The following is a 14849-nucleotide window of genomic DNA, read 5'->3' as shown; positions in this document are numbered from 1 at the left end:
GCAATAACCCATTTATTGACTGAACCCATCTTGACCCGCCCAAATTCAGCCCAACCCGCCCATTTGCCACCCCTAGTAGTGTTATAGTACCGAGTTCATCTGAACCTGGTATTTTCGATACGGAGTATATATTTAGTATAAAAATTCAGTAAAATTGAAACATATAATGGGTATGAACCCATAACTTTAAAAATATAATAAGTTCAATACTAAGAATTCGTAAAGGCTGAACCCATAGAATTAAAATCCTGGATCCGCCACTGATCTTACAATGTCAGTGGATAAAAGCTAAACATTTTGCTAAATTGCCTTATTACTCTCTCAGTCGATAGTGAACTATAACTACTGATATAATATCATGACAAGAAGAAATTCCTAAATGGGGGACTGGCGTCGAGAACAACACATTTCCTTCCCAGAAAGGTAACACTAACTGCTATTGATTCTCTCCTGCAATAAGACATGGCTCAAGCTGTTGAAATGTCGTGGAGAACATTCTGCATCTAAGCAAATGATCAGCATGGACATTTACTCTATGTTGATTGTGACAATCTTCTTTGGTCTTCCACGTGAAGGCTCCGGCTGGTTATTGCTATTTGGTCTCAGACCTCCAAATGGATTTCCAAACCCAGGATTCCAGTTCGTTAACGAATGATTACTTGTTCCTGCAAAATGCACAATGCAAAGTATGCATGAGTATTGGATATAGATTAGGATGAAAGTGGCAACAACCCTGGGGCCGAAAAACCATGTTTTAAAAGGGCACGGATCTTTTTGTAGATTATTTCCTGAGCCAGCTCTTTCCTCAAAACAAAGATCATTATTACATGCTAGTAAGTTTTACTACACAGGCATGTTACGTGTTCGATATTGTCCCCATTTATAGAACTATATGTCCAATATGGTGAGATGAGAAAACAACAAAAGGAGCAAGCAAGTCAAGAGCATCTCAAACCCTTGCATATGTTAGATCACCTTAGTACGACCATATACGTGTTAAGTGTCTCGCACTAGATGTAAAGAACATCTAAAAGGCTTATAAAGTTATTGTGTCATTCGTTCATACTAGATTAATATTTTGGGTTCGATACTTGAGTTCTTCTGCATTAGTATCAGAGTCAACTTTTGATAAGCCTGTGTCATATTCCTAAATTTGCATTCAAGTCTATGTATGAATCACAAAGATTGAATTACACATGCAGAAGCATGTTGGGATATACAAGTGGCCTATGGTGCAGAAGGTTGTTGAGATATATAAGATCTCACATTCGGTGTAAAAGAGCACCCAAAGACAATTTATATACATCTTGAGTCAATCCAACCATTGTTTTAACCGATTGCTTTACAATTTTATATATAATATTTAAGGCGCATAGTAGATTTTAGATATATACAATCTACATGTCCTATAAAGCTTGGAATTCCATTTGGACATTGTCACTCCAAGACGATGTAGATCATACAAGATACCATTATCACTTGGCCATGTTTCATAATGTCCATCCTTTTTTCTACAAGAAGTATTTATCTTTATCTTTCAATTAGAATTAGTCATACATATTAACTAGAAATAACATCATCTCTTAGCTAGAAATATGTTTAATCTAACACTCTTGTCAAAAGTTTTGATTGTTCATTCGAACTATTTACCCTTCTCCCTTATCCCCTCCTTTCTCCAATCTCTCTCCCCCCCCCCCCCTTCTTTCTTCTCCCCTCTCTCATTTCTTACCCTCTTTTGCTTTTCCACTTCTGATACTACATAAACCTAAGCAATTTTGTATAGATGATTTGACTTGTCATAACTAAGAATGAATATGGGCAACAAATGTTTGCTTAATGCTTTCCACTCCATTATGTTGTCAAATCATGAGCAAAGTGTCGAACCTAAGTACTTGGAATCAACAAGAGATTACCAGCAGATATTCCTACAGTATTTTCTGCCAGTTCTAGCACTGAAGGAAGCAACCATGACTGGCTTCTAGAATCTTAGCGAGACACAAATATTCAAAACAAGTCAATTTCCAAAATGGATCTTACTATTGAACTAATTTCTAGTTTAGGACCACAATAAAACCTGCAAAACTTTTTACTAAAAATAAACTGCCACTAAACAAAAGTCGTGCTAAATATAACTTATAAATTATAATCATACCTTGCCAAGGATCTTTTACTCTTAAAAGGGGTTTCGTTTTTTTTTTTGGTAATTAAATTTTTAATTGATCACCAAGTACGGAATTTACAAAACCAAGCTGAACTAACACAACCAGCCATCCAAAACGACAAGAACTAGTAAAACTAAAGCACTCTGCCTGTACTTGATGGATTGAGAGCTCACCTCCTAGGGAGGATATCTCCCAATCAATAAATTAGTTACACAGAAAGGAAACGCATCTATCAATCAGCACTACAGTAAAACTCCACGATTGCACCAGACTTCTAATCCCTGGGGAAGCTCTAACAGTACATAGATAAGCAATGTTTCTAGTAATACTGACTACTTCTCTACTGATTCCTTCAAATATCCTTTGGTTTCTTTCCATCCAAACAGCATGACTGACTTCTACATAAATCATTCTAAAGACTTGAGCTGATTGCGATCTGCCCTTGGCACTCTTGACAGCCCATTGTATTTGCTGCTAACATGTAGCTGCTGAAAAGGGTTGACTCTTCGTCCAAACCTAAAGCTTTAGTAAATCTATAATTTCCATATAAGTGATCTCTACATTCATGTTGAGTTTGACAGAGAGCACAAGAGATCTACCCGTACATCCCAGCTAGCAAGCCTACCTGCAGTAACTTGCCGTGGAACATTAACCACATTATTTAAAGTGTGTTCCTTTTAAATAACCTAAAGTAACTTAATTTGAGGGATAACATCTTTTGTTCTCACACGAATATCCTTATAACTACTGAAAATTGAGAGAATAAATGAAGTAAAATGTTAGAAGATATTTAGCTTAATATAGCATATAGTATTCTTCCAAATTCTGTCGGATTTAGAAATATTTATGTTTGGTTATTCTTCTTATTTAGTGACTCTCCTTATATCATGTAATCCAAACTTGCCTTACTTCTAGTAGCCTAAACTCCTTTATATGGAACTGCTTAAATATCATCTACAATCAATTCAATACAAGATCTCTCTTCTTTCCACCTATTTCACATAGTATTAGAGCCTTTTGGATCTTGGTAGTGACATAAATAACTTCACCCTACGGTGGATGGTCTTACACCTGTATCGACAAAGTTTTTCATTCTTTTCATAATTTCACTACTCTTATCTCCTATCTGTAACCAGTTCGGGTGCATCATTCTTTCCTACTATCACTTTCAACATTGTTTTGGTACCATGTGTCACGTTTCGATGTTCACATTAGTCCAGGAGTGATATTATTAGTCCACATCTATAATCTTGTCAAGTCGACAGCCATCCCAGTTAACTGACATATCATCATCACAACAAGTCAACATCCAAGTCAACATCTCTAGTCAGCATCATATATCAGTGTTACATCTCTACCAAGTCAACGTCATGAATAGCCAGGACTTGGCCAAGGCGCCAAGCTGGCAGTACTTGTTTTTGTTCATAGCTCTAGTTAGGCCGGCAGCAGCATGTCCTCAAATACAGTCATGTTTCACAGCTTCACTTTGGTGTCACAAACTAGTTGTTTTTGTGTCAGGGCATTGCCAAGTTATCATTTCTTGCATATTCAACTTGACTTTTAAGTTATAATTTGCAAACTGAAGTTGCTTCATTACCTTGACTTTGGAAAAGTTGGTTTGAAGTTGAGAATATTTATGTCATAACATATTAGGATACATCCAGATTAATAGTATAGAACATTCTTAATTCTGTCACAATTAATAATCTCCGTACTTAGGTAATTTCCCCTAATAACAATACTTATTTCATGTAGCTTAAACTTATCTAATTCCGAGTAGCATAAAACTCCAAAAGAGGAGCCGTTATTGTCTACAATTAGTTCAATACAAGTTATTTCTACAATGTCGAAATGATTCTTAGAGTATTATTTATTTGCGGAGAAATTGAGCATATATGCAGGAAGAATGACCTATCTTAATCTGTGTCTTTCCTTAAAATGTGTTTGGTCAATTTGAAATAAGTCTGTACTATCACTACCTAATGAATAAAACTTATTTGGCCTATCTGCATGGAGAACATCCTCATCAAATAAGGTCATTTAGTGTCTAACAGCTATAAGATACACATAGGTAGGGGAAAATCCAACTCTGACAAAAACGTAGGGTACAAACAAATGGAGCCCATCAACATACATACCAATAAACTCTTTAACAAGAATAGAGGAAGGCATATATTTCAGTCTAACCTGCATTTGCATGAAGATCAAACCCATTGTTCCAACCGGGCAGATGCTTATCAGCATTCCCTTTCCAAGTCTGTTCAAATCTAGCTAATTCATCTGGACGATAATAAGTAAAATTACATGACATTTAATCCACTGTTCAGTGAGACCTAAAAACCGAACATCTAGGTATACTACCTTCTTCTATATTATGCAAAGTCTGCACTGAGTTCACCTTGCCCTCAGAATCAAGCTTCCTTGTGAGTGAGTGTCCCTGCAAGTGGCAAGAATGAATAAGACACTTATGGCTTGTATTTTACCAATTATGTTGCTATTGCCAAAAGTTGGAAATCAAATGTTAACAGAGAAAAATAGATTCGGTCAAAACTCAGTGAACATCATTCGACTATGCTATTAAGAGCAAAACAATGTGGTTGCAGTTATCAAGCTCTGAATCTCTTTTCCCACCACAGGGACAAAGTGGTGGGAAGTCCTGTAAATTCCGGAAGTTTAGATGAGACAGAATGACCTTTTAGCGTGTGCACATGAATACTAAACATACAGATAGTTAGATACTGAAGGACAACATACTAAACGAGGAAGAACTATGCCTTTAAGTTAAAACTAAAGGACAACATACTCCATCGCTTCCCGTCCTACGTGTGGTAGTGGCAGTGTAATATGCCCCATTTATCCCACCATATGTTACTCTTCAATAGCTAACACTCTTGAGTCTGGGCTTTTGCTCCTTCATTTTTCTTCGCTTTCAACCTATGAGCCACGTCTTTGCTTATGCTTTTGCTCTTGTTATGATCTGCTACATAAGCACAGTGCATTCGCACCAATTAGAATGCTATAAAAATTATCGACAAAAACATACAACTCAGGGACAAAGGAAACAAACTAGAACTAACACTTACCATCAGGTTGGTCATCAGGGTGCTCAACGAGTAGATTTGCGTTACTATAAGCATTAGTTTGAGCTTTTTCTTTACTCATTCTGGAACCATTAACACCACAATTTTCCTCTTCTGCTTCTCTCCCTACATCTCCCTCATCATCCGTATCTAGCTCTATAATGACCGGCCCCTTTGATTTATCAGCTGGCTTTGAATCAGCTGGTGGAGTTCTATGAGATAACATGGACGACTCTGACGAGTTGTCAGGGGGAAAAGTCACGGAGGAGTCATCAGATGGATCTTTTCTTCCAAAAATCCGGGACATCATGCCTCGAAGTCTATCAAACGGACTACTGGAGTTGTTAGAATTGTCTCTACCATCTCCTTCTCCCTGCATATTTTTCTAATTTACCTCTGAATTCCAGATTAGAACTTCAGAACATCATCTATAAAATAGAGATACAGTTTTTACAAAGAATAAAACACCAATTTAGTATATTAAAGCATAATGATCATAGATCCTTGTATGTGACAATTTGAGTAAGCAGTAGATAAGAAACAACAGAAGTTAATAATCGATTATGTAACCTGCATAAAAACCTTGTCAATGTTTGAAAAAAATAAGCATACATTTTCTTTACAATCTAAAGTTTAAGGTTGCCATATTGCTAATTGATGATAGATTTTGCAAAAGCAGAAAGTAATAAATGTTTAAGATACTTCATGCATTCGCATGTATCCCCTAGAATTTGATTCTCGGCAAATCTATAGGGATCATCCTCCTCCCCTACATAGACATGTAATTACTTATACAAAATACACACACTAAAAAAATTCAGTTCCTTTCATTCAATAATCACTGCGTAGCTGATGCAGAACGTGCCATTTCGATTATCAGAAAATAACTGAATGAAATAAGAAACGATGAAACGCTACACAAGATTACCGGTTTCTTTTACAACAACAACTACTATGCATCAGGCTCAAACAAGTTGGGGTCGACTCTATGAATCTCCGCTATCCATGTCACTCCACTCATGGTATCTCAATCCAATATTACACAAAGGCAACAACAACAAAAACAACAACACCTCAGTCACAGACAAACTAGAGTCAGCTATATGAATCCTACTGACCATCTTTCTCCATTTAAATTCATCTTGGGCCAACATCATACAAAATAAAAATAAATTAAAAAGTACTAGAGATTCTCTATATTTTCTAACGAATATGGTCATTCGTAGTTTTATCTATATCTTAAAGTCTCTTAATGTCCGCATCTCTGCTATGCTTCTTTCAACAGTCAAGATTTGCTATTCATTCCATTCATTTAATTATCGAATTTGGAAAGAAAATAAACATGACCAACCGCCCGTATCATTATTTCTAACAATTCTACTAGCATGTTTCTAGAATTGGATCATCATTAATGCCAGAGAAGTTGAAGAAATGCATGAAATTCTCGATCACATTCGGAGTATTTACGTATTAATAAACACAAATGAATAAAGATGATGATGACAGATAAATTTACCTTGGATAGAGAGTTGAATTCGGGACGGATTTGAAGAAGTCAGAGGAGATAACAAACTGTTCAGTGAGAAAAAATAATGGCTGGGAAGAGCACTGATTTTTATGTATATATACGGAAGTGGGGAGAGAGTGACGCATGTCAAGAGCCTAGATCCTTCCCTTTTGACTCTATACGTATTGAACTAAGGTCGTACGATAGGAAAGAAGTGAGGATAAAAAATAAAAAATAAAAAATAAAAAAAATAATAAAAGAAAGTTACCGTCAACCCATGTAAGCTAGTAGTATAAAAGTTAGCCAATTCATAAAATATTAGCCAATTAGTTATTTATAATAAAAAATATCAATTTTTTATTTTTATTTGAATGAATATTATTGGAACAGATTTGATACACCTTAAAAAGTTTAAACCTCAATTTTGAGATGAATAGGTAGAGTTTTGAGTGGGTGGTTTGAATTGAAAATTCCAAGTAGAAAATGAATATGGAAAAAGATAATATGTGTATCATACTGTGTATCACATATGTAGGGGTGGCAAACGGGCGGGTCTGATCGGATATGGGACGGGTCAAAAACAGGTAATGAAAAAATGAATAAATTATCCCGATCTATATTTAATACGGCTAAAAAATGAGTTAACCGCCGGATAATATAAATATCCATATTATCTATGGTTTCTTGAATATGATAACTTTTGGGAGAATTCCAAGTGTCCCAAACTTGAGGAACCTCCAATTTGAAGCTTTACAAATATAAAAGTTAAACTCATTAGTTATCCATTTTCTAAATGAATAATTTATCCATATTTGATCCGTTTTTAAAAAGTTCATTATTCAACTCATTTTTTAGTGGCTAATATGGGTGGTTAACAGTTTTCTTTTAACCATTTTGCCACCACCATACATATGTATCACATTTGTATCAAATATGTATCACATGTATACCTATGTATGAGATACATGCGTGATACATGTTTGATAGATGTGTCGCAAAAGAATTTTTTGCACTCGATTTTAACTACGGATTTTGATACCAAATCAGTCCAAATCACCCCCAATCCTCCTCAACTTTTGTATATTGACTCATCTATATATTTTGAATGACCTTCAATAATACCCATTGAAAAAGATCCCTTTTTGCTTAGATTTTTTGAAACTTCTATATATATATTTTTTGGAATTTCATCACCTTATTTGCTACCTCATCCATAAAATCTTCTTTCTGTCTTGCATCTAATGTTGCGGATCACACTTAAAAATATAGAAGGAGATCTTTGCGTGTGATTCTTGGAAAGAAAAAATCCTTATTTATTTGGATTTTCTATTTTTGTATGTGCTTGGCTAGTTTTAGTAAGTTTATAATTAATTACTAGAGTTGGTAAGTTAGGACTTATTTGGGACATTTTCGTAAGATTCTAAAAAAAAAGGAATGCTCGCAAGGGTTGGCTTAATTAGAGCCTGTTTGGCCAAGCTTCTAGGAGGCCAAAAGTACCTTTTTTATCAGATTTTTTTTTTAATATTTGACGTGCTTGGCCAAAATAAAAAAGTCCTTTTGAGCAGCAATAGAAGCGTTTTTTTCTACTTTTGAGAAGAATCTACAAATTTTAGCTTCAGTCCCAAGAAGCAGAAGCATAAAATTCATTAATTTAACTTTTTTTGTTTCTACCATTCTTTTTATTTATTTATTTATTTATTTTATTCCCCATTCGCCTATTCTTCCTTGAAACACTCTCTCCACTATAAATAGTGTCTTCTGTTATATAGGATTAATGAAGCAGATTTTTAATTTATATTGAATAATTATATTTGGATATATTTAAATTATCATATAAACTATAAGTAATACCTAATACCTAATATTGTTGCTTTGGATAACTACATCTTATATTGATTAAACTTTTAATATATACTTTTACTTTGTATTTTATATTCTAATTAAATAAAAAGAAAAAATAATTAATTTTTTATAATAAATATTACATTTTCGAGAGGTGTAATGGCTTTTTGGCCACTTAAACTTGTACTGGATTTTAAAGCCGATATACAAACTTACATTATTCCCATTTGAACACTCAAACTCACATATCCGATAACTAATAAACCTATTTGACCGTTGACCATGCACATGTAATAGTAACAATGATGATGTGGACAAGGTGTGTGCAAGTCACGAAAATTATATGCGTGACTACAATAGTTTTGATTTAAAAAAAATCTAAAACTAGAAAAAAAAATACAAATTAAAGAAAGAAAGAAAATAAACCAGGCCCACTTCCCCATTCCCCAGCAAAATTCCCTTCACCCCCTGTGTTCTTTTCCCCAATTGTCGTCCTCCCCTACTCTCCCTTCTTTTCTTTCTCCCCCTCTCTAATCTTCCCCCTTCATCCTCTTTTTGTTCCAAATCCAGGCAGATGCACATCAAAAATTTTGGGGATAAAATCAAATTCTTTGATTTTACCATTTGCGTATAAAGATTTCAACGTTGTCCATAGTATAAAATTACTCATAGTGATTGTTTTCTGTGAATTTTGTGATTCAGGTGTATTCTAAATCCTAATCTAAGTAATCTAATTCATTTGATCTAAATGAGGCCATTAATTAGTCTTTTACATATATAGGAAATTCTTCAAAATAGATATGTCTTTCAGTTGACCACCAAAAAAAGAAGGAAAAAGAAATTACTTGTATCCTTGGCAAACAACATATCTCGCAGTCACATCACAGTATCATACTCATCACGTAAATATCCATTCATCACTCCCACCAATCGGGACACTATCGGACATACAAATCCAAAAGTACGTGCTCACACAATCAACGCCTCAGTGCTCAAGCTATAGGCAAAACCCGGCCTCAAGTCTTCCAGAATGACCCAACATCAACACACAGAGATCACATCTCGCCCCTTGATCAGGGAATCACAAGCCATCGACGCATATCTGATACCGAGCGCTCATGCACACATATGAACGCGTGGAAGGAATTCAAAGAGTTACATTTCAAGTTGAATCAAGGACGCACGATAAGAGTTCAAGAATGTGAAGTTCTTCCTAAAGGTTCTGCAGCATTTCGAGGATAAGCACAGACGTCTCCATACCGATCCGCGAGACTCTGCTAAACCTATTCATGACTCGTGAGACCTATGTAACCTAGGCTCTGATACCAACTTGTCACGACCCTAAAACCGACCCGGTCGTGATTGCGCCTATCGTGAAACTAGGCCAGCCGACACAACTCCCGAGTTAACCATTTAATCAATAATAATTCGTTTTTAAGCTTTTAATAAATCAAATACCTCAAAATGTAAGTCTAATTGAACAGTGCGGAAATAATATACAAGCCCGACATCAGGGTGTCACAAGTCACGAGCATCTACTAAGGTCTGAATACAAGAAAAAAGTCTGAAAGTGTATTGAATACAGTCTAACAAAAACAAGAGGAAGAAAAGCAGTGCTGCGAACGTCGGGAAACTACCTTGTTAAACTCCGATGACCCTGCCTCCGAGCAATCAACACCCGCTATCGAGTTCAGAAATACCCGAATCTGCACACAAGGTGCACGGAGTAATGTGAGTACTCCAACTCAGTGAGTAATAAAGGTAAATAAAAGCTGAGTAGTATAAACCACGTCAAAACGCTACAACAAATACAGGATATTTCCAACACAATACAGAAATCATTTACTTCGTAAATCATGCTCAGTTTCGGTAAAAACCTTTTAAAGATAATTTTCAATAGTTTCAAACGAGTGATAAGACAGTGAGTAAACATGATAGAAACGTAAACAGCTCTTCGGCAAAACATGTACCATAAACCGCCCCTCGGGCATAATATCAATAGAACCAGCCCCTCGGGCTACTTCACAATCACTCGTAATCAGCCCCTTGAGCATAGCATAAATCAAGAACCGCCCCTCGGGCAATAACATGGAATAACATCAGCCCCTTGGGCCATATCACTTAACACACTGGGTACCCGCGCTCACTGGGGGTGTACAGACTCTGGGAGGGGCCCCTTACGGCCCAAGCACAATATTAAGCCATCTCGTGGCATAATCAATAAGCTCTCGGCCTCATATCAAGCCACCTCGTGGCATAACAACTCAGTCCCTCGGCCTTATAATCATAAATCAGTACAACACTGCTGCGGCGTGCAACCCGATCCCATAATAACCTCACAACACAGGCCCTCGGCCCTACTTAGTCAGAAATCTCTAAAAGCCACTCGGGCACATTAAAGTATGATGCTCAACCCAAAATATCATTTAAAGTGTTAAAACAGAGTAAACATGGCTGAGTTATGATAACGGTAGAATATAGCATGACTAAGTACCGATATAAAATCAAATAGTGATGAAATATCAATAAAAATTCCCTAAGGGTCCAAACAGTTGGCACGGGGCCCAAATATGGCATTCAACCCAAAACATGATGATAGCAAACAGTTTTCAGAATCAAATACGCAGTAAAATAGTCATACAGGATGGACTAAGTCAAAATCCTCAATAGTACACGACCCCACGCTCGTCATCTAGCGTGTGTGTCACCTCAATATAACAAAACGATGTGAAATTCGGGGTTTCATACCCTCAGGACAATATTTACAATCATTACTCACCTCAATCCGGTCCAGACTCTAGCCCGCGATGCCTTTGCCTATCGACTCGGCCTCCGAATGCTCCAAATGTAGCAAAAGCAGATTCATACCATCGAAATATGCTAAGGGAACAAAGCACACTCGAAAATATCCAATTTACATAAAAAAACCTGAAATTGCTCAAACCCGGCCCCCGGGCCCACGTCTTGGAATCCGATAAAAATCACATCAATAGAATCCTTATCCTCGAGTCTAACCATAACAAATTCATCAAAATCCGACCTCAATTGCTCATTCAAATCCCCAAAAGAATTCTCAAACTTTACTTCCATTTTCCCCCAATTTCCACTCTAGTTCCTCAAATTAAATGATGAAATTCAAGACTAAATCATGTAATTAAACCAAATATGAGTGAAGAATACTTACCCCAATTGCTCAACTGAAAATCTCCTCAAATTTCACCTTCTCCCAAGCTCTCCAATGGCTTTTGGGATATTGAACTTAAACCCTCGTTTTTTTTAAATATAAACAGACTGCCCAGGTTTAACCCTTCGCGAACGCGGTAGCTCCCTCGCGTTCGTGAAGCACAATTTGCCTCAGAACCAGAAATCCTTCTACGCGATCGCGATGACCCACTCGCGAACGCGAACCTTTACTAGCTCAACCACCGCAAACGCGACAGTCCCCTCGCGAACGCGATGAACACATCACACGGGGCTAGTCATGCTCGAGACCTGGCGAGCGAAGTGCAACAACTCAAAACGACCGATCGGGTCGTTACAGTAGGTTACCCACAACACACCTGAAGGGTAACGACTGCGGGTTTCCCTGAGAATTTTCTTTAAAAAAAATTAAGAAAGGAATCAAAATAATATCCATTTGTTTATGCGACTGATTAAGTGGGCGTTTGGACATAAGAATTGTAAACTTTTAAAATAGAGGAAAATTTTTCAAGTAAAAATGGTAATTGAATTTAAAGTTGTTGTCACGACCCTAGTTCATCAATCGTGAACATGTCATGACGACACCTAGTCTCCGTGACCAGTTAAGCCTAACACTTGCGGAAACATAATAATTGCGAAAAAATAGAATACCATATTTAATTATCTAAAAAGGAAATTGTACTGAATGTCGCTCGGCATATACGACTCAATATCTCAAGACTAAAACAATCCCAAAACCCGGAAACTCACGGGAAAACACAGGCTACAGAAATGTATAGTGAGGCTCCAAACTCCAGAATATCTAACAAACGGAAGGAAAGAGAATTAAGTACTAAAGATAGAATAAAGAGGGAGACTCGTCGGTCTGCGGACGCAGCAGATCTACCTCGAAGTCTCCGTAGTCCTCCTGCCTCACTGATATTGCGCCTGAGTAGAGGTACCTGGATCTGCACATGAAAAAAACATGCGTAGAAGAGGCGTGAGTACACCACAGCGGTACTCAGTAAGTGCCAAGCCTAACCTCGATTGGGTAGTGACGAGGAAGGTCAGGGCCCTACTGAGGTTATATAAAATATAAAGATGACAGGATAAGATAAGCAGTGCAATTGAGAACCTACAGTAAGAATCTATGCAGGATAATAAGAGTACAATAATGGAAACAATGATGAAAGCAAACCATAAGGAAAGTAACCGGGGATCTCTAAGTATCCCGAGGATCTCTTAGTATCCTCGACATGTACTAGGGATCTCTTGGTATCCCGAGGATCTCTCGGTATCCTCAATATAAGCCAGGGATCTCTTGGTATCCCGAGGATCTCTTGGTATCCTCAATATGTACTAGGGATCTCTTGGTATCCCGAGGATCTCTCGGTATCCTCAATATATGTGCGGGGGATCTCCCGGAAATCTAACCCGTAATCCCAAAGTAAATGTGCAAGGGGAATCTCCCGGGAATCTCACCCGTAGTCCCAATTTAAAACACAGAGCAACAACACAAGAATATTAAATTAAACGTTAATTTCGTACCAAGTAAACATTTACTTCTAGCCTAACATGCTTCACGTAATGCAATTCAGGCAATTTAAGCAAATAGGCAATTAAGTCAACTAAACATGCCTTTCTAGACTAGCAACATGCTAAATTCACAAGTAGAATAAAACAAGAAAAGAACTCAATTGAAATACTTAAGGAAAAACCGGATTTTCAACAATTAGCTCAAGTACGCGCTCGTCACCTCAGGTACAAGGCATTTCAATTATCAAATATAGCACATCCTAAGGGGAAAGGTCCCCCACACAAGGTTAGACAAGCCACTTACCTCGAACCGGCTCAAAATCAACTAGAAACCACGCTTTTGCCACGAGTATCCGACTCCAAATGGCCCAAATCTAATCAATTCAATTGCATATCGTAAATATCATCTCAAACAAATGATCCTATGTTTTAATTGAAAGCTAATACGTGAAATTATGGAAAATGACCAAAACGCCCCTCGGGCCCACGTCTCGGAATCAGTAAAAATTTATATTCTCAGAAACCTCGCACTCTCACGAGTCTAACCATACGAAAATTATACAATTCCGACACTATTTGGTCCTTTAAATCATCATTTTACATTTTTGAAAGGTTTCACAATTTTCTTCCAAAATTCCCTCTCAAATCACGAATTAAATGATGAATTCAGTGTTAGATTCATGTATTCTAGCCAAATCTGAGTTAAAATCACTTACCCCGATGAATTTCTTGAAAAACCTTCGAAAAATCGCCAAAATCCAAGCTCTCTAGGTCAAAATATTAAATAAAACCCAAAACCTCGTATTTATAGGTATCCCTCAGGTTTCCAGCTACTGCGGGCCGCACAAAAACTCACGCGGTCCGCGCAAAGGCAGCGTGCGGCCGCACAGGCCTCCCTCTGCAGTGACAGGCTTATGCCTCCCTTTGCAGTGACAGGCTTTAGTATTGTGTCCATAACTTTTTCTACAGATATCCAAATTATGATATCTTTACTTTTCTTGAAACTAGACACGAAGGGCTACAACTTTCGTTTTTGAATCACCTCAAAATTCCATGTAGATCAAAAGATATGAGCTTCCGAAGTAGGACCAGCGGGAGGGCCCTTCACCTCGGCCGCGCCCCACTTTGTGCGGTCCGCGCGACGCCTACCGCGGTCGTGCCCATTTTTGTGTGGTCCGCACAGCATTCAACGCGGGCACACTAATTTTTGTGTGGACCGCGTGAGTGAGTTCTGGGACCTGCAACCCCTGTAGACCTGCTACAACTATGATTTTTGCACTAAAACATCCCGAAACCTACCCGGAACTTCCGGAACTTCAAACCAATTATACCAACACATCCCATGACATCGCTCAAACTTGATCAATACTTCGGAATGCTCATAACAACATCAAATCACCAATTTCACATAGGATTCAAGCATAAGAACTCCAAGAACTCTTAAATTATGTTTTCGATCAAAAACTGTATCAAATCTCGTCCGAATGACCTGAAATTTTGCACACACATCCCAAATGACATGACAGAACTACTGAAACTTCC

At 37.4% G+C, this 14849-nt stretch overlaps 1 protein-coding gene across 6 annotated transcripts; it reads right to left on the bottom strand.

Annotated features, from left to right (window-relative positions):
- Positions 1–216: 216 nt before the first annotated feature.
- On the bottom strand, positions 217–6906 carry LOC107832599 (uncharacterized). 6 transcript variants are annotated; one of them, XM_075254321.1, is made up of 6 exons: positions 6759–6906; positions 5246–5627; positions 4966–5142; positions 4524–4599; positions 4350–4442; positions 217–665 (listed from the first exon to the last, which is right to left on the bottom strand). In XM_075254321.1, exons 2-3 carry the CDS (start codon positions 5619–5621, stop codon positions 5045–5047), a joined length of 474 nt encoding a protein of 157 aa, XP_075110422.1. In that variant the 5' UTR covers positions 5622–5627; positions 6759–6906; the 3' UTR covers positions 217–665; positions 4350–4442; positions 4524–4599; positions 4966–5044. The 6 variants fall into 6 exon arrangements, with proteins under 6 accessions (XP_075110422.1, XP_075110415.1, XP_075110426.1 ...); XM_075254314.1 differs by having other exon boundaries at positions 5246–5638; positions 6759–6876; XM_075254325.1 differs by having other exon boundaries at positions 4966–5139; positions 5246–5638; positions 6759–6875.
- Between the last annotated feature and the right edge of the window lie 7943 nt (positions 6907–14849).

This window comes from Nicotiana tabacum, chromosome 1 (assembly GCF_000715075.1).
Source record: "Nicotiana tabacum cultivar K326 chromosome 1, ASM71507v2, whole genome shotgun sequence".
Classification (NCBI taxonomy): Eukaryota; Viridiplantae; Streptophyta; class Magnoliopsida; order Solanales; family Solanaceae; genus Nicotiana; species Nicotiana tabacum.
The sequence above is the reverse complement of the archived record's forward strand: the minus strand, read 5'-3'. Positions and strand labels throughout refer to the sequence as shown.